The sequence below is a fragment of the Rhinichthys klamathensis genome, unplaced genomic scaffold (genome assembly GCF_029890125.1).
Source record: "Rhinichthys klamathensis goyatoka isolate OS25496 unplaced genomic scaffold, OSU_Roscu_1.1 h1tg000191l_1, whole genome shotgun sequence".
Lineage (NCBI taxonomy): Eukaryota > Metazoa > Chordata > Actinopteri > Cypriniformes > Leuciscidae > Rhinichthys > Rhinichthys klamathensis.
This window is the reverse complement of record NW_026606717.1, coordinates 6,979,383-7,002,788: the sequence shown is the minus strand read 5'-3', so window position 1 is coordinate 7,002,788 and position 23,406 is coordinate 6,979,383. Positions and strand designations below refer to the sequence as shown.

The 23,406-nt window shown below is 38.4% G+C and overlaps 1 protein-coding gene across 1 annotated transcript; it reads left to right on the top strand.

Annotated features, from left to right (window-relative positions):
* The first annotated feature begins 976 nt into the window (after positions 1-976).
* alg13 (ALG13 UDP-N-acetylglucosaminyltransferase subunit) lies at positions 977-17,992 on the top strand. Its single transcript, XM_056262246.1, has 25 exons — positions 977-1,450; positions 1,678-1,761; positions 1,868-1,918; positions 2,082-2,128; positions 2,901-2,973; positions 5,106-5,187; positions 5,338-5,500; positions 7,154-7,223; positions 7,298-7,406; positions 8,929-8,993; positions 9,143-9,243; positions 9,321-9,436; positions 10,516-10,560; positions 10,663-10,759; positions 11,380-11,490; positions 12,443-12,587; positions 12,945-13,089; positions 13,464-13,499; positions 13,603-13,661; positions 13,953-14,024; positions 14,109-14,286; positions 14,386-14,481; positions 14,556-14,596; positions 17,002-17,185; positions 17,301-17,992. Exons 1-25 carry the CDS (start codon positions 1,331-1,333, stop codon positions 17,579-17,581), a joined length of 2,571 nt encoding a protein of 856 aa, XP_056118221.1. The 5' UTR covers positions 977-1,330; the 3' UTR covers positions 17,582-17,992.
* Positions 17,993-23,406: the final 5,414 nt, after the last annotated feature.

Sequence of the window (23,406 nt, the reverse complement as noted above, 5' to 3'; positions counted from 1 at the left end):
TTTTAAAGGTCTGAAACGCCTACCGCTGCAGGCTGAACTCTGACAGACAGTAGATGGCGCTTAGGGAAAAGCGAAATAGCTGTTTCCCTGGTAACGGCTGTACAATAGTTTATTATTACATTATACATTAAACGGAGGATAGGATGAAAAGAAAAAAGCATCAATACGTTTCTGAAGACAGTCGTTCAATTAAAAAAAATACATCCATATAATTAATTCACACGATCACAATGTCCCTTAGCACGTGTGAGACTGTTGCTAAGTTTGCTGCACAGTATTTACCGTGAGTCTTTCAAATTGCGGTAGGCTAATCAAATATGGTCTATATATGAAACGATTTTATCATGGTTTATCGTCAAAACGGTAACAGTATTATGGATCTAGTCCATGTTTATCCTCTAGACTAGTCCATGTAAATCGCAAATATATGGAAGCTTAATTGTTTCCGCCCTAGATGAACAATTAAATAAAGGCAATTCGAACTTTTTATCTTGCAATTCGTACTTTATAACACGCAATTGCAAGTTTATATCTTTATAAACTGTATATGTGTATGCCTATATATGGGGGATTGAGAGATATAAACTCGCAATTCTGACTTTCCCCTCAGAATTCTGAGGAAATTGATCGCAGTTTATTTATTTATTTTTATTCCGTGGCGGAAACAAGCTTCCAAACTTGAATAAAATAGGCATTGTGGTCGGTTTAGGTAATTTGTTGCAACTGAGGGAATTGTGGTCGGTTTAGGTAATTTTTGTGAGTAAGATTGCTTCCATGATAATTGCAGATAGATAACGTTAGCCATAAACTGTAACCTTGTAACATTTGGCTACATAAAAGGAGCCCCTTGTCTGTTAAGACATTATAAAAATAGCTTATATTTTTCAAGTAATTTTCATTAATTCATATTTTTTGTTGTGTTGTATTGAAGTGTATTTTAATTGAAACTGATGAGTAGAGCACCTACCTGTTGAATGCTGAGGGAGTATCACCAAACTCCACTGAAATTAAATAGACTGTATGAATTATAATAGTTTGGGGCCTTGCGAGTATTAGCAGACATCCCCAGTGTCACAATGCTATTTTAACTGTTAGCTAAAATCTCTGCGCTTCTGCTGTCGAAACCATCACTCCTGAATCTACCATCAAAGTTTTTTAAATCTAAAGTCGCGCCAAACGACAGTGATGCGCTGCAATCAGGCTTCATTTGCAGCACCTGTTTCATTCTCAAGCCGAAAGGAAACTTTCGACCTTCACTGTTTTTTCGTTTTTAGTCGGAAAGCCGTGAAGCTCTGTATATGTATTGTTTTTTATTTATGATTTCTTGAAGATGCAGAAACCCTTGAAGAAATATTTTGTAAACATGGACGAGTATCTGGCCAGCATCGGGCTCTACCGAAAAATGATGGCGAGAGACGCGTCCTGTCTGTTTCGAGCTGTTTCTGAGCAGGTAATTTCCATAAATATACCTTAAAATAAGCTCAAACTGTACATTTTTGTGTCATAGTCAAATGTTGTGAAACATGCTTTTAATGCTTAAAAACCGTGTATGCTGTAGCATGGCTGTTAAAACGAGTAGCTGAATGACATGTGTATGATTTTACCTCTTCACTTGCCCGTTGTTGTTTTTTTGTGTGACAATATGCTGCTGAACTGATGTTTTTATTTTGTCATAAGCTTTACTACTCCCAGAATTACCATCAAAGAATAAGAAAACAGTGTGCCAACTTCATGAGGGCAAACAGATGTAACTTTGAACCTGTGAGTGAATTCAGACTACATCAATGAAACCTTAGTAGGCCTACAAACTGTCATTACACTAAACATTTATAACATGTTGTCTTATTGTGGTTACCATGTGTTTCAGTTTGTTCAAGGATCTTTTGAGAAGTATTTGGAACGCTTGGAAGACCCCACGGTTTGCATTCAGGGTCTTTCCATCTTCAAAAAATATTAACATGGCATATTATGTGTTTTATTGTTGTAGTTTAATGATTGGGCAGGTGTTTACTGTGTCAAAAAACAAAAATAACTGACATATGATTGTAATGTACTGTCTTGTAATATCCCAAATTTCACAGGAAACCACAGGACAAGTGGAAATAAAAGCACTGTCTTTAGTGTACAGGTACGCTTTGCATCTACTTTTTCTTAATCCAGAGGGTTTTTTTGTGAAACACTACTTTCTATATTCTCTTTGATTAACTGTTGTTTTTTTTTAAGTTTTTTTTTTTTAAGAAATGGTTCACCCAAAAAGGAAAAGTGTCATTACTCACTTTCATGTCATTTCAAACCCAGTATTTTTCTTCTGTGGAGCATAAAAGGTACATTTCTGAAGGATATTCTGGCCGTCCTCTTTGATATGCCCCAAAATGACAAATAGCCTAGGTCATTAAAGTAGTCTATAAGCCATGCGATAGTTTTGTGTGGTGAACAGACCAAAAATTGTTAAAACTGTTAATCTTCCCATCCACCAAAGATCAATGGACTACAAAAAGTACATCATTACCTAAAGTCAGTTACACTACAATTATTATTTTCAGTGAATAAGGATTTGTGTTTTGGTTTGTACCTCACTCAAAGCTACCATATGATTTTAGAAGATGTTGAATAAAGTGCTCAAGTTCTGTGGACCGCTTTTAAGAGATGGGTATTTTGGAGCTTTACAGTCCTAGTCCTCATTCACTCTCTTTATATTGAAAAGAGGATGTTCTTAAATTCTCTTTTTGTGTTCCATGGAAGAAAAAACATAAAATAGCCCTAAAGTAAAAATGAGATAAACTATTCCTTTGTTTTGTGATGCATCTGAATTATATCAGTTTGAATCAATTCAAATGTAATTTAATTTAAAATGTGTGATTTTTGGGCCCAAATTCTCATATGAGTGGTTTTCGGCACAGGCGGTGCTTTGTCATTTACAGGTATCCAGGTAAGCCGCCAACTGAGATTGCAGAGGAAGACAATTTGCCTAAGGTGAGGAATGTGTTAACTCTCTGTTCACATTTAGAGTTTAGTTCTAATTCAGTTTCACTTATCTGGCCATGAACCACCTACTTGACCATGAACCAACTGTAGTTACTGTGTCACGGAAAGCAGCATGCAGTGTTAAGTTTGTGGGTATTTTTCTTTCTTACTGCTATTTGAACATTTATGAAAGATTTGATGTCATGAACCTAAGCTACAAGTTTTCCATTGACGCTCTCATTGTACCCGGATGAGAAGCTGGACCCCTGACTCCAGAAGTTACATAGTGACCATCCAGTGACGGATGATTCTGTTTTAAGCCAACAGCACTAGTTATTTTGGCCTGGTTTCACAGACAGGGCTTAGACTAAAGCCCAATTTAAACTTCTGCGTTGAATTCCTGCCGTAGCTACGTCGTAGGCTGTGTGTAGCACGCGTACCCTGACGTGCACCTCTCCAAAAATTTAACAACGTGTCAATTCTACGCAGACACAAGCGCTGTGATTGGTCTGCTACTGTAGAACCCCTCCCTCGGGTTTCACATGCATTTGCGCATTAACGCGGAAGTATAAATGAAAACCAACGCGTTGCCTACAGCGTAGAGGCTCCGGCATAGGTCCGACACAGAAGTATAGTCAGCCTTTAAGGGGTCATATAATGGTACATGCACTTTTACAAGTTGATTGTACTGAAATGTGTGTTGGCAGTGCCTGTACACAACCATCATAAAATGATAAAAATCCATCCAGTGTTTTTGTTTTAATCTCCTTATATGTTTTCTCCTGTCTCAAATCGAGTCGTTCGATTTTGTGACGTCACACGCTCGGAAGGCCCTCCCACGATTGTTGATTGACAGCAACGTTTCAACACAGACCCGCCCTCGCTCGTGAGAGCTGTCAATCATAGTCTGCGCGGACCGGCGCGGTCATTGTTGATATGCTGGAGCACTGTCTATGAGCAGAATGGCGTCTAAGCGATTGTGGTGTTCTGTTCTTGGGTGTAATAATGAACACAGCAGTCATTTTAATGTTCCTAAATCCGAACCGCTAAAGACGCAGTGGTTGAGTTTGTTTTCGAAGGGAATATTCCCCACGAGCAACGTCAATGCTCTCATGTTTGCGCGAATCATTTCACACCCGACTGCTTTATAAACGAGGGTCAGTATGAGCTGGTTTTGCTAAGAAGCTGCTCATGAAAAAAGGATCAGTACCAGCTATTCGTGTTCCGGCTGAACCTCTAGAACAACTGAAGTGAGTAACGTTTTATTAAACTTTATATTAATATTTATATTAATCTTTGCAAATCGCTAGCTGCACGCTTCACAATGAATGCGTCTAAGGTTTACACTTAGGGTACATTACGGCATGTTTTCTATGTATGATGTTCTCAATATAATTCATAATCCCACGTTTATATTGAACAACGCGTTATGGTTATTGTGTTATTGTGTTACAAACGGTGTACGCACAGAACAGAGGGGCGGGGTGAGCAAAGCTCATTATCATTTAAAGTCATATGCACTGAAACGGCGTGCTGAAAACAGAGCTGTTTTTGACCAGGTAAAATAAGTGTTTTCTTACAATACTAATGAGAATTTTTAATTAAAGTATATTACAAACTTTTAATTTAGACCCTAAAGAATCATACTAGCTTGTACAAAAATGGCATTATATGACCCCTTTAAGCCCGTGTTAGGCCTTAGTTCAATTAGGACATTTAAGTAGTTTTTTTAATGTTAGAAAAAACATTACTGGTGTGCATCTTGAGACAAAACAATGGCAGTGACTTATTTTTAAGATGTATCAGTGCAAGTTGCTTTCAGTTAAAACGGCTGAAACATGCATTGTAGTCTGGGTCTAGCTTAAGCCTTGTCTTTAAAACTAGGGGAATATGCATCACTGGGTGGGATGTTTGAGGCTGAGATCAAATTTTGGTTGGCAGCATTCATGCAGATTCTGTTCTGCTTCCATCCACCAGTTGGTCTTCCTTTGTAATGTGAAGAAATAAGATGACTTTTTTTCTTTCTTTTTTTTTTTTTGCTGCTTTGCTTAAGCATTGCTTTGTTGATTAAGTACTGCATCATTTCTGCATCATTTATTATGGTTCCCAGCACATTTATCATCTTGAATTCCACCCCACAGATTTTGCTGTGTTGCTCAAACAACGGCCACTATGACATTGTTTACCCCAAGACCTATCCAGTGGATGCTGCACTATGTCAGGGTGAGTTAGCAGTTCATCAAGACAAGATTCCTTGTGTGATACATCATGAACAATCACAAATGGTGAACATTTTGTTCTGGATTGTTGGATTTGATTGTAATTTTACCACAGTAGTGGAATGTTGTATGTGGCATTTTTCATTTTTTTCAGCCTTGTTGTATGAACTGTTATACTCTCGTGTTCTGGGAGTTGAGGAAGAAGAGCTGCAGGTGGCGCTGGAGGGATTCAAAGGAGGGGGACGACGATACAGAAACAGCCAGTCCATGTGCAGTGAGGACGCTGGCTACGACACCCCAGAAGACCGGCCTCAGAGGTCTTCTCTTGTTTCCTGACTCTTTCGTAGCAAACTTTAAGGCTGTCTCCTGTCTTCCTTCATCTTTCTCTCTGTCTGTGTTCAAAATCCCCCCCTATACCCTATTTTGGGCACTATTTGAGGGAACAGGCATATGTAGTGGTGTCTGAAACCATAGTGGATTTTATCGAGTGCACTCATTTAATCCAATAATGCATCGCAATAACAAGTGTACAACAGTTGTACACTCAACAGCTATAGAATAACCTTAATGCACTGAGTTACGCTGAATGAATTCCTGTGTCTCGCCAGACGATGGTCCCGCAGCTGAATCATCCATCCATCCATTTTCAAACCGCTGGTCCAGTGTGGCTACAGCGTAATATCTTACAGATAAAAATTCCTTTTTAATTCATTATTAAATTGTATAATTAATGTTTATGCATAGATTCCATGACTAAATCTTTTCATTACTACTAGAGCTAGAGCTGCCAGTTAAAGTTTTAAATGATTATTAAATGGCAAGTACAAACTATGCAAAAGCTGCAGCTGGTGCACTCAGTGTCTGAATTCGCTCACTCATTTTCATTCACTCCCTCAAGTGGCCTGATGTTGGGTATGGGGGGGGGGTTTTGAAAACAGCACCTCTTTTTCTTTTTGATTATCTCACAAATGCAAAGTGGTTTCATTATGGGAAAATGTTGAACGCTCACATGCCTTGCAAGTATAGATTGTAAAGAAATAGTACACCCAAAAATTTCAATTCTGTGTGATGTTCAGAAACACAAAAAGGAGATGTTAAGTAGAATGTCTGAGCTGCTCTTTACTATAAAATGAAAGTGACTGGGGATGACAAGCTCAAACCCCCACCAAAACAAACACACACAAACATATTTTGTTAATTTAGTCAATACAACTTGTGCAATTATATTTCTAACCCATGTGATAACTGAGATCCTTCCAAAATAAGTAAAAAAAAAAAAAACAATACTTGAAATTAATTTACTGCTTATCCAAAAAAGGATTATACGCTTTAGTTTTTTTTTAGGATTAGTTATTTTTTGATAACTTTGAGAATTTAGGAAAATTAATACTTCAATTTGTTAATGCATATTTCCTAAATAAAAGTGGCGTTTAACTTGCTTTAAAGCTTGTTTACTTTGTTGCAAAAAAAATCTATTTTAAATGAACGCTGTTCTTTTGAGCTTTATATTCCGCAAAGAATCCTGAAAATTCTGCTTTGTCATCACAGAAATAAATTACTTTTTAAATATTAAAATAGAAAAGTTATTTTAAATGTTCATGTTTTACACTTTTACTGTTTTCACTGTATTATTGATCAAATAAAACCAGCCTTTATATATCACCAACCCCAAAACTTTGAATGGTAGTGTACTTCTTCAAAAAGAGTAGCTTGACAGAGTTGCTTAATAAGTTACAGCTAGTAGCAAGTAGCTTCTCCAACACTGCTGGTCACTATGCCGAAAGTTTTATAGAAAAGAGCAGTGTAAACGTTCTTTAACATTCCCACAAGAAAACCATAGGAGTTTTAAACAACATGAGTTTTTACTACTTGTGCAATTGGACAAACAATTCAAAGTAAAAAAAAAAAAACAAGTGGATTTTTATTGTTGGAAAAATGCCAGTGTATGTACTTTGCATGACTTGTTTCAGAGAAGAATGGGAGTCGAGTGGTCACTGCCGCTCAGAAGACAAATCCAGGGCTGGAGCTGAGGACCAGAAGGTGGCTTAGACCATAATTTAAAAGATTAAGATGTTAAACTTTCATCAGTTTTTGACATGCATTCTTTGTTCCAGGCCACAGAAGGTTCAGGAAAACTGGTTCTGCCGTACAAGGTACTAAAGGCTTTGGAGCCAGAGCTGTACCGCAACGTAGAGTTTGACGTGTGGCAAGACAGCCGCAAAGGTCGGTTTACTTTACTTCAGTTAAATTTTAAGAGCATTAATGACTCTTACGCTAAAATAATACTGATTCCCATGTTAAACCATTCAATAGAAAGCACTGCTGATGTAAAAAAAAACATCATAGTAACTGTTTTACTGAATGTAACTCATGCTATTTTTCTTGGTGGTACGGCTTTTTACCGGTAAGACACCATTTAGCTCCAAAATACTGGTCAATTCTGTGATGTCAGTCATCGAAAGTGATCTTTAAACGCTTGTGCCGTTGTCTTGATCCGCCCGCATGAAAAGTGCTTCAGTTTCACTGTTCAATTTGAGAGAATTTTTATGTCTCAGTGAAAGGCATTAAAGGTGGGATCAGTAGTTTTTGAAAAACACTTGAAAACTGTGTCAGGCCGACTACCAAAACACACTTGTAACCAATCAGCAGTAAGGGGCATGTCTAGTAATGATGGGGAGGAGAGAGCGCTCAGTGCACACAGCAGACATTAGCCAAACGACAACAGAAAGAGATGGCAGATTAAAAAAAACGGAACTTAAAATTTTTTCATTTGCGATATTGTCGTTCGATTCAGCTTTGAAAAAGACACCTATAAGCATGGCGCGTTTAAACCTCAAGCGTCGGCTCCCAAAGTGTGTCTGAAAAGTAAGATAATATACTCCTAATGTTTGTTTCCTTTGGTTCCTCATTTAGTGATTGATATAACCCCCTAATCTTTTTATAGTTGTAATATATTCGTTATTAGGACTGTCGTGCTATCGAGTTGATAATGATAACTTTGGGTGTTGACCGTCGATTTCCTCGTGAAACAGAGCTGAACCATTGATGCGTTAAAACACACATTACTACTAAAATGCATTCGACATGGATTACCATAGTAACACATTGCTTTCACTTACCCTCAGACGGCAGGTACAGCAGAATCCGCCATAGTCGTTGTCTGGGTGGAGCTATCAAATTAGGGGCGAGATCATTTTGGGGTAGGGGTGTGTTTGTTTTGGTGATTTCAAATATCAACATTGGCCAAAAGTGTTTTTCAAAAACGACTGATCCCACCTTTAAGGGATGATTAAAGCGTTTTTTCTCTTAAAAACACGAGAAGGGCATAATAGTATCTAGACTTTTTACGTCAGCACGTTTTGACTTTGTACGTGATCATACCGGTAATCTTCATTCCGCATTCACACAGAGCACATTACTGGTAATATTACAACTTCCCTTACTGGTAATTTGCTGGAACCAATTTACTGGTATTCTTGAAAAGGTCCTGCAACACATGATCTCTTACCGGTAATATACCAGTAAAGACTATGTTTGAAAGAGGCTGATGTTTTATGATTCACCCCAAATATCATTGAGAATATGACCACATGCAAATTAAACATATAATTTATGAGCAGAACAGGTGGTTTGACTAAGCTAATTGATGCTATCTCTAACATGTATATCTTCCCTTTTTTTTTTCTTTTTTTTAAATATGTGCAGTTTTACTGTGATGTGCTTTTGTGATAATCCTGTGTTATAGAGCTACAGAAGACTGATTACATGGTGTTTGCTGGCAGACAGTACTTTTTAGGAGATAAGTGTCAGGTGGGACAACTTTAATCAGGTTTAAGTGTTAACATTATTGCAAATTGGAGTACCATTTTTCTTTTGTCACACCTCATTTGATCAAACAAAGCCCATTTCCCCACAGCCCCCATCATACTCATGTTTTCTCTCCCCCCCCCACCCCCCAGGTCCGCTTGGATCCAAAAGGGAAGTACTACAATGCTTTCATTCAAGAAGTAGGGAGTCACACCACTGCAGTGACCGTGTTCATTGAGGAGCTTGCAGAAAAGTAAGCTATGTTCACCTGTGATTTCTCACAGGCAAATGTCCCTGAGAATCTCTAAATATCTTCTTTAACTCCTCTAGGCACCTGGTTTCCTTGAGTAATCTGAAGCCAGTGAACCCTGTGCCAGCCTGGAACATCACACCAAGCAGAAAGGGAAACTCCTACAACCATCCAGAGCAGTACACTGGAGAACTAGGTCTGCCTCTTTCCAACTTCATTTGTGTTGAGTTGTACACTCCTTGAGTTTTATCATTAAGTTGATTTCTTATTTTGAGTATTTGATCGTATTAGATATGGATAAAATTGTCCATTTACAGAGCTTTCCAAAAATGTAAACATTTATGCGAATATGCAATGATAGTGTTAATCTTAATGAACTGCATAAAGTAATGATATACTTTTTGAAATAACACTTATTTTATTTATATATTATATATCAGACAAAATAGCCAAATATTGGCTTGACATATACTGTGTAGTATGTATAGGTCTATTACTGAGTTATCAGGACACATTAACAGATCATGCCAAGTTACATATACAGTAGTCGTCAACATTTGAAGTGGATCAAAACCTTTCATCGAAGTTATACATGAATTTTGAACAATACCGTTCTTGTTTCAGGACAACTTCGAACTTTTTTGATCCAGTTCAAATGTTGACTACTATATTTATATAGCAGTTTTCACAATATACATTTTCAAAGCAGCTTTACTGAAAATTGTGTTGGTTTATAATATATTGATGTCTTCATGACTTAGTCTCATGTAGCAGATTAGTGCTGTGCGTTAATAGTATACATTTTGCGACAATTCAAACAGTTGAGATTTTCTATATAGTATATCATTCTTTGTGAGTGTTTTGCAAGTATGCGAATACAACTTTATATATTGAGCTGTGCAATAATACAGTTTACGTTTTTTGCGCTGACAAAGAATCATACAGCTGAGATTTGCTATATAGTGTGTAATTGTTCGCGTGAGTACAGTATGTACGCATATAAAGTTGGATGTACTATATATACACAACTTTAAATATATCCCTGGGCAATAATATAGTTTACATTTAAGCAGTTGCTATACAGTACACACTGATTAACGCAAATATACTGTATGTATCCGGGTAAGGTTGGATGTACTTATAGTAGTTGCATATTTTGTTAATTAATTTGTTATCTGGTGATTTGAAAATTATGAGATTTTGTTCAATTTATAATGATTTGGTGTAGTGACAACAATCAGGTTATGAAAGGTTTTTTTTTTCTTCTCTTTAAAGACCCCGAGCTGCGCGGACGCCGAAGGTTCTTCAAGAAGCCTCGTGGTAAGGAGATGTTGATGGCAGTATCTTTCAGTCATCCTCAGCCTGGCTTACCTCCCCGCCTGCAGCCTGGGCCAGGAAACATTCATCCTGTCCGTTCTCCAGGGGTGCACGGTCCCGCTCCACCACCACCAGGCCTGGCCTATGAACACTACCGACCCCATCCTTCACCTAGACCACCGCGTGGGTACGGACCACCCAGGTTAGACACTATTCTTTAAGGTTCTTTGTTTATTGTTGTATCTTCTAACCAAGTCCTGTTCCTGGAGATCTACCTGATCCAACCCTGATCAGACACACCTGTCTGTAATTATCAAGTTTAGGGATGTCCCGATCAGGCGTTTTCCGCAAGCTCTAACCTGTTAACATATAAAATAAAAATAAGAAATAAAAACGGACACGCCACGCAGCTGAGACGCGCACGCCACGCAGCCAGTGTGTCACTGGCCTGTGCCACCGCATAACTATTGATGTGTTAAAAAATACTGAGAATATATATATATATATATACATATATATCCGAATCCTGATCGGGAGGTAACGTCCGATTCCGATCGAGTCTGAAACCACGTGATCGGGCCCGATTTCCAATCACTTGATCGGATCGGGACATCCCTAATCAAGTTGTTCTGAGAATCTTAATTAGCTGGTTCAGTTGTTTGATCAGGATTGGAGCTGAACTTTGCAGGAAGGTAGATCTCCAAAAATAGGATTGGGCACCCCTGTTTTAACCATACATGTGTATCATAAGTCCTACCCTTACTCATTGCATGAATCTATTTTTGTGTGGTTCTTTTGCCACACATCTGTTGTTGTCAGAAGTTCTGGCCGATTCCTGAACAGACACCATCTTATTGGACCAGACATGGCCTATTATCCCAGTCCTAGCAAGCGCTGCTACCAGAGTTTTGATAACTACTCTTTCAGGTCACGGTAGGAAAGCATTTACTTTAACATATAAATGCTATAAATGAGACAAACTACAGTTTATCTTCAATATAATCTATCAATCTATTGTGTAACTGCATTAATATATTTATTTAATTTTTTTGGTTTATTCAGTTTCCCCAAAAAATGGGTTCTGAACATTAGGATATTTACATGCATTTCCTGTTGAAATAGGAATTTGGGGGCAACTTTTTTTTCTCTTTTCCCTTAAAAAATAAATACAAATTGTACCTTTAAGTTTACCTCACAACCTGCCAAAACCACATTTGATAGCTTGTTGCATAGAAAACAGCAATGAATACATTTTCAAAATGATTTACTTCCAGCTTTTTCCTTTTTAAATCAAGTGATTTCTCGGAAAAGCAATGAAGTATGAGTGATTGCGTAATCCAGCAGAGTTTAGCTCTGCAGGAAAGTGCCCCTCCAGGAGCAGGATTGGACACCCCTGGCATAATCGAATGCTGGTTCTCAAAGCTTAGGCAGCTGTTGCCTGACTTGTTGCCTCGCTACCCAATAAACCAATGACTTCTCAGGCAGCATTTGGGTTCAGAGGTACTCCCTCAAACTGATTTTGTACTGCTTTTAAGTCAGCATAATGGTCTGCAACAAAACAGAAAGAGGATTAGTGATAACCAACCAAATATTTAATTACAAAAATACTGAATTCTTTAAGAATTGAGAAATTAAGTCAAAAGTTGGAAAAATTGGGCAAAACCTGCATTTATACACAAACTAACCACCAAATGCAACTTTCAGACAGTTTTTTTTTTCAGCTCAACTGTATCGGAACCGACTCAATTAGTTGTTTTTGTAAAATTGTCTGTTAACTCGATAGCATAATTTTCAATATTTCTGGTTTGTTTTTGTTTTGTTTTTTTCCCCGAAAACATTTTTAATTCAACTGCTAGCAAAACGAGTTCAAATTGTGTATGTATAGAAGGAGTCGAAGGCAGATGCACTCTCTGAATAAAGAGTGTCTGAGTTGTGTTCCTGAGCCAGGAGAGGACGCCCAAGACATGGAGGGCAGTATCACCTTCTATGAGATTGAGGAGACTGATGAGAGTGCCTTCTCCCCAATACGGGTGAGACACCGTTCTACTTTAGTAACAGTTGGGATTTTAAAACCATTCACGCCTATAACGATAACCATATTAGCGTCCATACCAGTGCACCATAATATTCTGTTTATCATAAGGGCACTCTGCTCCTTTAAATGCTTGAGCTTTTTAATTTGAGTGATTGGCTGTTAATGCTTTTATCATTCATCAGCTAGAAAAGGAATCCAATGATTTAGTTTTTCTACCATTTATTGTTATAGTTGTGGTGTGGATTTCACTATTCTTGTAGAATTAGAATCATTAAAACTTTATAGTTATTGTCCTTGGTGTGAATGGGCCTTGATGCTAAGATCACTATTCTGTCCGTGTGTGTATCTGAAGGGTCAAGCAGTGTCCAGCCCCATGGTTTCAGGGGCCACTGCTTACTGGGTGCCAAGAGTTCCCAGTCCAATCCCTCCTTCAGGCAAACAGACCATGACATCATCAGAGGAGGACCCTGATGAGAGGAATACTGCTGGTGACCAAGGTACAGCCAAAACCTAGCAAGTGTAGAGTCGCTGCATAAGCATGTGGTTTGGTTCTGAATACCCCATGGCTCGTTCAAAACTCACTGACAACTACCCACATTTTGTTTTGTTTTTTCATCACCATGTCTCCTTAGGAGCTTAGGGTACATTCAAAATAAGTGTGTAGGGAGGCAGAGTGAGTTTGTAACACCGTCTTTTTATGAAATTCCAACAAAAGTTTTTACTGGCTACAGTTTGAAACAGCCTTTGCCTTGGAATTATGTCTATGATGCCCAAAAGTGCTGTTTTGGTTGGCAGCTCACTAGGCTTTAACACAGCCCATATGTTGTGTTATGATTAATGATGGTTAATTTGAACTGTTTGTCTGGACTAGGTGATTACTCCGAGGAGTACATCTACTCTGCTGCAGGTTAGTTCATTAACGGCTTGGATGCTAGAAAATTTCAGCATTATGCTCTTGTCATTATATCGTGTGTGCTTTGATATTAAAACATCATGTTTCTGTATTGCAGAGGCAGGATATCAGAATCCATCAGTGTATGCAGCTGCAGCAGAGTCTACCACCAATCTGGTACAGTCTTCTAGAATTCTTCATTTGTCAAAGATGTCCACCAAAATGCTAATACTGTGGCTGACATGAGTTCCAATGAATGGGACAACATGGAGTAGATGTGCTCTGACAGCTCTGCACAATCTCTCCGAAACCAAACTGTATTTTTCCCTTCATTTGAGAATATAGAAAATGGGACTGTCATTAGATTTGTTTCTGTGCAAAAAAAATGTGCTGTCTAATAATTCTTAAAATTCGAGTTTTAATGGGAGATTATGTGCGGATCAGATTGAGTTTTAATGTGTCTTGCAGACCATTCAAGAAGGAAGTTCTCGTGCCGGGTCGCCACAAGAGGGTGTCGCCACCTACAGTTACTCACAACAGGCATGCATTGTTCATGATTTTCATAAAATTGTTACACAGTTGTGTTCATCCTCTTCGGGTGGGACATGTGCTTAATCTTTTCAGGTGGTTGTGAAGTCATCTGTCCTCTCCTCTTCTCAACAAATCAACTCTGCCCCGGCTGCAATCTTCACTTCAAACTCTTCCTCTTCATCCACTGGGAGCTCCCAGACCCCCCCAAACCCCCTGCAGCCCAACAGCATCCCGGGACAGCCGCCACCCCAGAATGTTCTGGGCAGGCCTGGTATACACCTTTAAGTTTCTGTATTTTATTACAGAGGAATAAAGTTAGGAAATGTTAGCCAAGATGATGAATCAAGACACTCTTCCTCTGTATTTCCAGCAGTTCCATGGTTTGTGAATGAGCTGGGAGAGCCAGTCGCCTTGGCACCTCCTCCACCCTACTCGTATGACCCCAATGGCAGTGACCTTCCAAGAGGTCAGAGGGAACCACCTCCTTGTTGAATTATATCCTGCATATGTTTTTTTACCTTTTTTTTGTTTTCTCCCTAGATTGCAAAGTGCTTCAGTACTACTACAATTTGGGGGTACAGGTGAGGTTTTTCTTCTTTTTATCGCCACATTGTCAACTCTAGAGAACTATAGCTTATGTAATGTCCCACACTAGTAAATGAGGCAAGGTTTATGTGTGTTATGCTTAAAATGAAAAACACGTGGCATATTGAGGCTTTTATAAAACAAAAGCAGCATGATAAAAGGCTAACTATGAAAATCAACCATTTAGTAACTATTAAATAGTAAATTCTTATGAGCCTTAAGGGTAAAGGTCACATAAAAAACGAAAATTTGTCATCTGAGGCCACAATATACTTCATATGAAATTGAAGAACAAACTGGTTTAACAATTTCACAATTCAAACAATTTTGGAACACAAAAGAAAAACATTTTACATATTTAACCCGGTTCCCTGAGAGGGGAAAGAGATGCTGCGTCATGACGTTGACTCTGTGAAGACCTCTGCCTGAGCTGGTGTCTGAAACGCGCCAATCTGATTGGCCCAAAGTATGGAAGTCACGACACAACGTAGTGCATCACCAAGTCCATACGTGAGACGTTCCCTTTCAAGGTGAACTCGATGCTGTGTCATGACGTTGACGTTATGGGAACTTAATTTCAACGTCGCCACACCTAAGGCAAGAGCCTGCCCACATGGCTGTGTACAGCCTCTTGTTGAGTTCTTGTTCTCTACTAGACTTGGACTAACCCTGAAGGACATGGGACCCTTGGGTTCAAACCGTGTCTAAGCTATAAAACCTGATGAAGGTATGCGGAGAAGACCAGTCTGCCACAGCACAAACGTCTTGTAAGGGTGCACCCCTTGAAGATGCTTCACCTCCTAGTGGAGTGGGCCCTAACTCCTAGAGACGAAGCAACTCCGCAGGCCTCATAGCATCTGAAATCCAATGCAGTATAATTTTAGTGACTGCATTACCTCTTTTGCGGCCACCAAAACTAAAAGCTGAGAGTATTTATGCCACTGGCCTGAGCAGTGGACATAAACCCTCAAAGCACGAACCGGACATAATAAATTAAGGCTTTCTTGCTCTGACGTTTCATGGGGCGGAGAAAAGAAAGCTTGCGATTTGTCTGTTAGTAATTAATCCTTTTACATTGGTACACAGTTACAATAACTTTAAACATTTTCATGCAAGCTTGATGGTTTAGTCAGCAGCAAAGTTCTCATTAACTGCTGTTTAAAAAGTAGCAAAATGCTTGATTTTTATTTTATTTTTTCAAGATTTGAAATGTGCTTGAACTTTGAATATCCTTAAATTCTATATTTTTCTTAAAACGTCTTGTGTGATTTTAAGAAAGACAAAATGAAAAATAACCTTTTAAAGATCAAGTCGTGGATAATTTTTGCACAATTCAACTAGGGACAGAGTTGTTTGTAAGACCGTATCAATGACAGCGGGCTTGAAGTATAAAATGTCTGTGACAAGGAGTTAAAACACTGCATTATTTACAAAAATCATATTAATGTTTGCGCTAATCCGTTCTCATTCACCATCCACCCTAAAGGTAGCCTGGCTGAAACGTATTGTAGTAATCATTTACATTTTATTTATAAAATGTTCTGCTGTCATATCATTTAAATGACTTTTTTAATAAGAAAATTCAATAAAAATAGCCAAAGATTAAAATAATAGCGATTAGCAGTTAATGCAATAACGTGTACAGTTCATTTTCATATTTGATTGTTTTATGAACCCATACACTTGTTCAGTTTCAGTAAAATGTATGTGTATGCTGCTCAAATATAGACCAGACATATGCTGTTTTCGGAAACAGTGTCTTTTCTCTTCTCACTCACACAAAATGGATTCAATATTCCTCAAAATAAATAAAAATGCACAAAGGGAAACAAATTGTATTGCAGGTTTGCATAAAATTTGGTATGATACTTAGAATAAAATCCATAAAGTATGTTTGCATTATTTTGACTTAATCTGCCAGTGTCTTTGCAACTGACCTCTGATGATTTAACCAAATATAACCATACAAGTCATCACAAATGACTTTACTTAAATGTTACGTCTATTTCATTTTTATTGCTAAAATTAGAGTGTTGAACTTTATCCTACGTTCATTTATTTTGATATCCGGAAAGGCAGCAAAGCTGAAAGTTGTTCATGTTGCACCCTCAACTGTATGCATGTGAACTTGCGTTTCTTTTAGCTTGAATCAATTCAGTTTCAGAATTTGTTTTATATACATGTATGTTTTTTCCTCTTTTGGAAAGTAAATGCAAAAATGTATGGTTTTCTACTGCTGTTGGACCAAGTGGAAATAAACGTACATTTGCTATGGTCTTGCAGCAGGCTATCCTACTATAGTTTACTTCAGAGCTGTTTTTGCATTCTATGTAATTATTCATTCACCATTGTACACACCCTTGAATGGCTGACCCTACGAGTGTTTTTGTATTTCTTCCAGTGGTATCAGCAGAGTTACTGGCACTCTATGGTGCAAATGCAGCAGGTGTATCAGCAGCCGGCCGCAGACGCTCAGTTCCAGCCGTACTCGAGCGCCGTTCCTACCGCTGACCACACCGTTCCCCAGACCTACCCTGATCCTGTCCGCACGTGCCCCCATCCACAAGGAGACGTGCCCAGCAACGGTCAGTGTCCCTCTATCGTTACCACCACAAACCTCCACACTCTCTGCCTTGAGCTTTTCAAACAGACCACTCTATTCTACACTGTAATCTCACACCCATGCCCTCCTCTCCTCAGGCACCTCTCTGGCTATGGAAAGCCCTCCCACTGTGGTCCCCGGCACGGTGTTCTACCCCCTGATGCAGGAGCAGTGCGGCCAGCAGCCCCTTCACCCCAGCTATGAGCCCTACGTGCCCGTGCTTTCCACAACATATCACTACCTCACGCCCTGGACTCACGGTGCTGGCCCGCATCCCCGCATCCACCATGCCACATACTGCCCCTCTTCCTCTCACTCCCCCGTCAACTACATCACCCAGACCCACCCCACCCATATGCCACACTCACAGTTTGTCTAAGTATCGTTTACCAGCAGAAATGTTCTCGCTTACGTTGTTCAGTTGTTAGTTCTGTATTGTTTTCACAGACGAATGGTTATTTAGGGATCCTGCAGTGTTACTCGGTACATGAATAGAAAGGCAGGACAGAGTAGATGTGCTTTTGCCACCCCGCACGTTCTCTCCCAAATGAACATCATTTCACCGATTTAATAAGCATATATTGGATTCCCCCATTCAATTATTTGTGGATTTTAAAAAGTGACTCGATTCTAAATGTAATTAGAATTCACTTCTCATTTGTTTTTACAAATGTTTGCACGCTTCCAGAATGTAGTCGTTTAGCAACACACCAGGAGTTCAATCCTTAGGAAACCATTGTCTGTTTTTTCTATGTAAAAAAAAAAAAAAAAATTCACTTATTGTAGCTGCACAAATAAAAGATACTAAATCAAGTTGTTTCCAAATCCATTTTAAGGTTACAAGCTGAACTGAAAATAAAATAAAATGTATGCACACACTGCTGCACTACTGTACACTAAATAATATTTTATTTTAAATGAAATCAATTTATTTTTGATGCATTAAATTGATCAAAAATGACTGACTTTTACATTGTTAGATAAAAATCTATTTCAGATTAATACTTTTTTTTTTTGCATATTAGAGCGGCGCTGCGCAGACCGATCGGTGTACGACATCAAAGTACCGTGAGAGCGATTAGAGGGCAGACGGAGCCGTATGCTTTCGATCACTCTCACCTTGATGTCGTACACCGAGCGGTCTGCGCTGCACCGCATCAAGTCGAACACACCTATCGATTTCTGAAGGATCATGTGACACTGAAAACTGGAGTAATGATGCTGAAAACTCAGCTTTGCCTTCAGAGGAATAAATTACAATTTAAATTATATTACGGTAAAATGGATAAGTTGCAAGATTATTTCACAATTACTATTTTTACTGTATTGATCAAACAAATGCAGTCTTGGTGAGCATGAGAGACTTTAAAAAAAAAAAACTTACTGACCCCAAACTTTAAAATGGTTGTGTGTTATAGTCATGCTTAATCCTCTTCAGTACTAAATAATAAATGAGCATTTTATATGATTTTTTTTTGTTAAAATTAACATTTTGAAAAACGCAAAGGAAAAACTTCTGTTATAGCAGTGGGGTAAAGTATTTGAGTAAATGTAATTAGTTACTGTACTTCAGTATCTTTTTGGCTATTAAGTAGTTTTACTGAGTATCAAATATATAAGTAACTTTTACTCTCTATTTGACTACATTTTTGAACAAGTATGTACTCTTTACTCCAATACATTTGGGATGGGGGATTCTGTTACTGCATGGCACCTAACTTTTTCTGCAGCAGTTTATTTCTGCTACAACAGAAGTGATATCGCCATCTACAGGGCAATGAAGGTGCTATATCTTGTGCATTTTGCCCTTACTCACCTAAACCTTTCAACATAGCACGTCCAGTGCAGGTTGGCTTTGACTTTTTTTCTTTTTTTTTTTATCTGTCATATTGAAGAGATCTTTTGAAGGATATTGGTTTACTAATGCCCTTTTTTTTAGCACTTGAGTTAACTGACACTTGTTTAAAGACGTTTTGATTTTGAGGTGTTAATTTTGATTTTAGAAAATAAATTTTGCTCTCCTCACAATACACCACCTTGTTTTTCACTGGCATGTCTCTCAGGTGTTGAGAACTGGTGCATCTTTGAGCCTACATTCAGTTTGAGTAAAATACTTCAGTATACTGTTAAAAACAGATATCTAAGGCCAGGTTTCACAGAAAGGGCTTAGATTAAACCAGGATTAGGCCTTAGATTAATTAGGACATTGAAGTAGCTTTTATAAACGTGCCTTAGAAAAAAAAAAAAACATTACTGGTGTGCATCTTGACTTGAGACACAACCATATTTTGAGATGTCAGTGCAAGTTGCTTTCAGTTAAAGCAGCTCAAACGTGCATTTTAGTCTGGGACTAGCTTAAACCTTGTCTGTGAAACTGGGGGTAAGACTTTTACTCAAGTCGTATTACAGTTGGTAACTTGTAATGGAGTCTTTCGCTGTAAGGTATCAGTATGGTTTTCAGGTACTCTTTACACCTGTTTTTTAGTACATCGTTGCCGTGTAAATGTACCTTAATTTAACATGAATAGCTCATGAAACTACCTTGAACCTGATAACTGTCTTTTTTTGATAAGTGTTTTTAGTCAGCACACCAAGAACCGGGACTGTCCCTGGAAAATGGGCATGTCTGGTCACCCTGCTTTAAAGATGACTCCCAGAGCAGCAAAAGTGCAGTTTCAATCATTACAGATGATAACCCAGATATGATTTATTTAGTGACCACACACAAAAAAGAAATGAAATAGAAAACCACTGATGCCTCTATTGCAAATCAAGGTATAAAAATCTCATAGTTCTACATGGTGTAACAAAAAGGTGCCTTTATGTCAGAAAAAGAATATAGAAAAATAATTTGTTAGAAAATAAAGCTTACAAACAAGAATTTTAGAATTTACTGTTGCTAACTGACAGCAGAAATGAATACCATGATAAAGCAACACAAGTGAGAGATTACCAGCCCACAAGAGAAAGTGTAGAATGGATCTGATATATTATTTGTGACAGGTTCGGGGTCTCAGAGTCTGACAAAGACCTGACATGAGATCAACTAAATCTACAGTAGCTCCCAGTGATCAACTTTCACATAAACTAAATATTAGATCATGCGTTGGGGTTTTTAGGAGCCAACTCCCTATTTAATATCAGTTGCTATAAAACATCTGTGAAAAACAAATGAAATATATTACCAGTCACATAGATGCATAATTTTTGTAGCATATTTTAAGATTCATTTGAAACCATTTGGTGCCCTTTATATGCTAAATGTAGATGTAAGTGTATTACAAAGATGCATATATCTTAAGGTCTCCATCCTGTTACCTGTATTTTCTGATGCTAAAATGTCACTTCATGGTCAGTCAATAAGTGACATTATGTATCAGGACACCCACTTCTGAGCTCCTAAAAGGACTTTCAATACGCGCTCTTCAAGTCTGCAGTTTAAGCTTGTTTTCAAAAATATTGCACTAGCATTAACACTGGAAAACATCACAGCAGAGCTGAGCATGCGGCGCGGTTGGTCTGTAATCTGAAGTGAAGGTTAAAAACATTTCATTTGAAGCTTTGCAAAATTAACAAAGGTTTTTACATCAGATGGATTTGTACGAGAAGATTGCTACTTTTGTTAAGGGAGCATCTGAACCAAAGTCCCTTTAAGGCAAGTCATTTCACTCGGCGGCCATCTTTGAAACGCCTCACGGCAGCTATTTCAGTCATGCAAGTACAGCTACTGTCTCTTTGAATGGGGAAACAACATTCTCCAAAGCTAAGCTTACGATTAAATTTTTATATTTGAAGTCACCAATAAAGTCTGACATGACCTGCATCATAAATGTTTCTTACGCTCAAATGGCGTTAAAAAGCATATATTTCCAGTTGGTCAAACCAATGCGCATGTGCAGTCCCAAGTACGAGTCTCCAGTTTCTATGGGAAACCAGAGCTTCTAACGGCAGCTAAAGTGATGGAGTGACTTTACCAACTGCTAATTGGTTCATTTATTAAGGCGCTGGGAATTTTCCGCCATATTGCACATTGCAGTTTCCCTCATTCATAGCCTGCATCTGAAATCGCATACTTTGAATAAGTACTTCATGACAGCTAAAAAAGTATGTTTTATATAGTATGTGTGTAGCATTAAAGTAATCTGGATGTACGACATTCACCATGTTGTCATTATGTGAGCAACCAGCGTCAGTTGCGTTGCTTCAATACCAATCATAAATCTCTCCTGTGGCCTCATGGGATAGTAAAGTGTTCATCGTATGCACACCTCAGAATCTCAGTAGGTCATCCGGGGACTTTTCTCCTAGTCTTTTATGAGTACTGTGAATTCGGATATACTACTTTTGTCACATACTGTTTTTTTACCTACTATATAGTAGGGAAGTATGCCATTTCGGATGCAGCCACAGTATTATGAGTGAACCATCTTTGTATATCTAGTCTTTGATCTGAACACCTCCCGCAAAACAAATACTTGAAATAAATATTGCCTGTTCTGTGCAAGTTGCTCGGATACACCCTTAAGCATATTTCGAAGAGCTCAGAAATACATTTTTGCTTTCTTTGGCATTTCTGATCATCATCACATTCTGACACCACAGGAGGTGACAACATAGATGGTCGAATACTTTCTCCTGTCCTGGTCAACTAAGTCAATCCACTTTTGCACTGCATACAACAGACCAGAAGTCATTCATTTCCTATGGAGAGTCACACAGAGGTTGCAAAGTGAGCCAATAAACTGCTTATGTGTAATTTTCTAATCCAATTTGGATGGCGCGTCAACCAGATGTGATGCATTCAATTCAATCCAATAGGCATCAAACAACACTTTTTTGTTTACTGTCAATTGTTTGTGATAATGTACGGTTATCGATATAGAAGGAAATATCATAAATTTAATATTTATACTTTATTTAGGTTGTGTCCATATGTTTTATCCAAAAGTACAGGTGGTCATTTACCTACAGTAAATGCATAGCTTTTACTATTTATATTCGATTATTCGTTCCACCACAGTTAAGGTAAAAGCTTGCGGAGATCCACAAAGTTAATTGCTACGTGAGTTGTATTCAAATGTTGTGTGCAGTGAAAAGACAGCTGAAGACATTCAAGTAGATTTCCCCGAAAAGTATAATGCAGTTCCTGCATCGAAATATGCCTATTTCCCTGCTAATAGTATGCGAGAGGTAGTACATCAAATTAGTTATACATGCAAATTTGCAGTATTCATAAAAAAACTAATATCGGGATGACTTGCTACTTCTGCAGAGGTTTTGAAGTGTGCATAGATAGACACTTTACTATTCAATGTGGCTATGGGAGAGGATCCGTAAAGGTGAGGAAGCCACACAACTGATGTCATAGATCACATGACAATGCCAACATGCCGGTTGTAGTATGTACTAATTGTATTTATACTACACGCATGCATACTATATAGAACAGGGCCGTGCCCGAAATCGCTTACTCTCAGAGTTGGTACTTTTTAAAGCTGCAGTCTGTAGTTTTTCCTCTTTGTCGCCATCTCTGTTCGAAATCTGCAATTGCAGTTATTCGCGGAATTATCAACTTTATGTGGGTTGTGCCTCGGCACGGCACAGCGCGGATGAATTGTCACTGGTGATCGTCGTTTGAACCTTTCTGGATCCGCCATCAAATTGATAAGTTTAATTATATCAAGTGCTGTGAGAAAAGGCTATAAATCTCCACCTCCAACATCCTCACACGCAATATAGCCTACTAGCCGAGACTCCTCCTTTATGTGTACAGATGTGACGTAATGACGCAAAGACATGCTCGAATTTCCCGCGGAAATCCACAAGTACCACTGGAATTAAAAACATTATTACAAGCTTACCGCTTTGAATCGAGCTAAGGCAAGCAGAGAGTTTTGAACACTGGCTGGGTATGTACTTGCTCAGATTTATTTTGGATAATTTTTAACCCACAAAAAGTTACGGACTGCAGCTTTAAATAATTACTTTGTGATCATTAAAAAAAGTAAGTTCTGTATAGTATGAATTGTTTAGCATGCATGTAAGACGCACGTCCTGATTTTGCTGAGTTAGATGCATTAACATGTTTTGTTGATCCTGGAACAACATTCCTGTCCAAAAATGTAACCCTAACCATATCCCTACCGCTAAACCTAACCCTACCCATAAGTTATCCCTAACATCAAAGGGAAATGACGGGGGAAT

Coding starts and splice junctions, on each gene's coding strand:
- alg13 (XM_056262246.1), top strand. CDS start 1,331: ATGCAGAAACCCTTGAAGAAATATTTTGTAAACATGGACGAGTATCTG. Junction 1,762..1,867: donor ACAGATGTAACTTTGAACCT/GTGAGTGAATTC, acceptor CATGTGTTTCAG/TTTGTTCAAGGATCTTTTGA. Junction 11,491..12,442: donor AACTACTCTTTCAGGTCACG/GTAGGAAAGCAT, acceptor GTGTATGTATAG/AAGGAGTCGAAGGCAGATGC.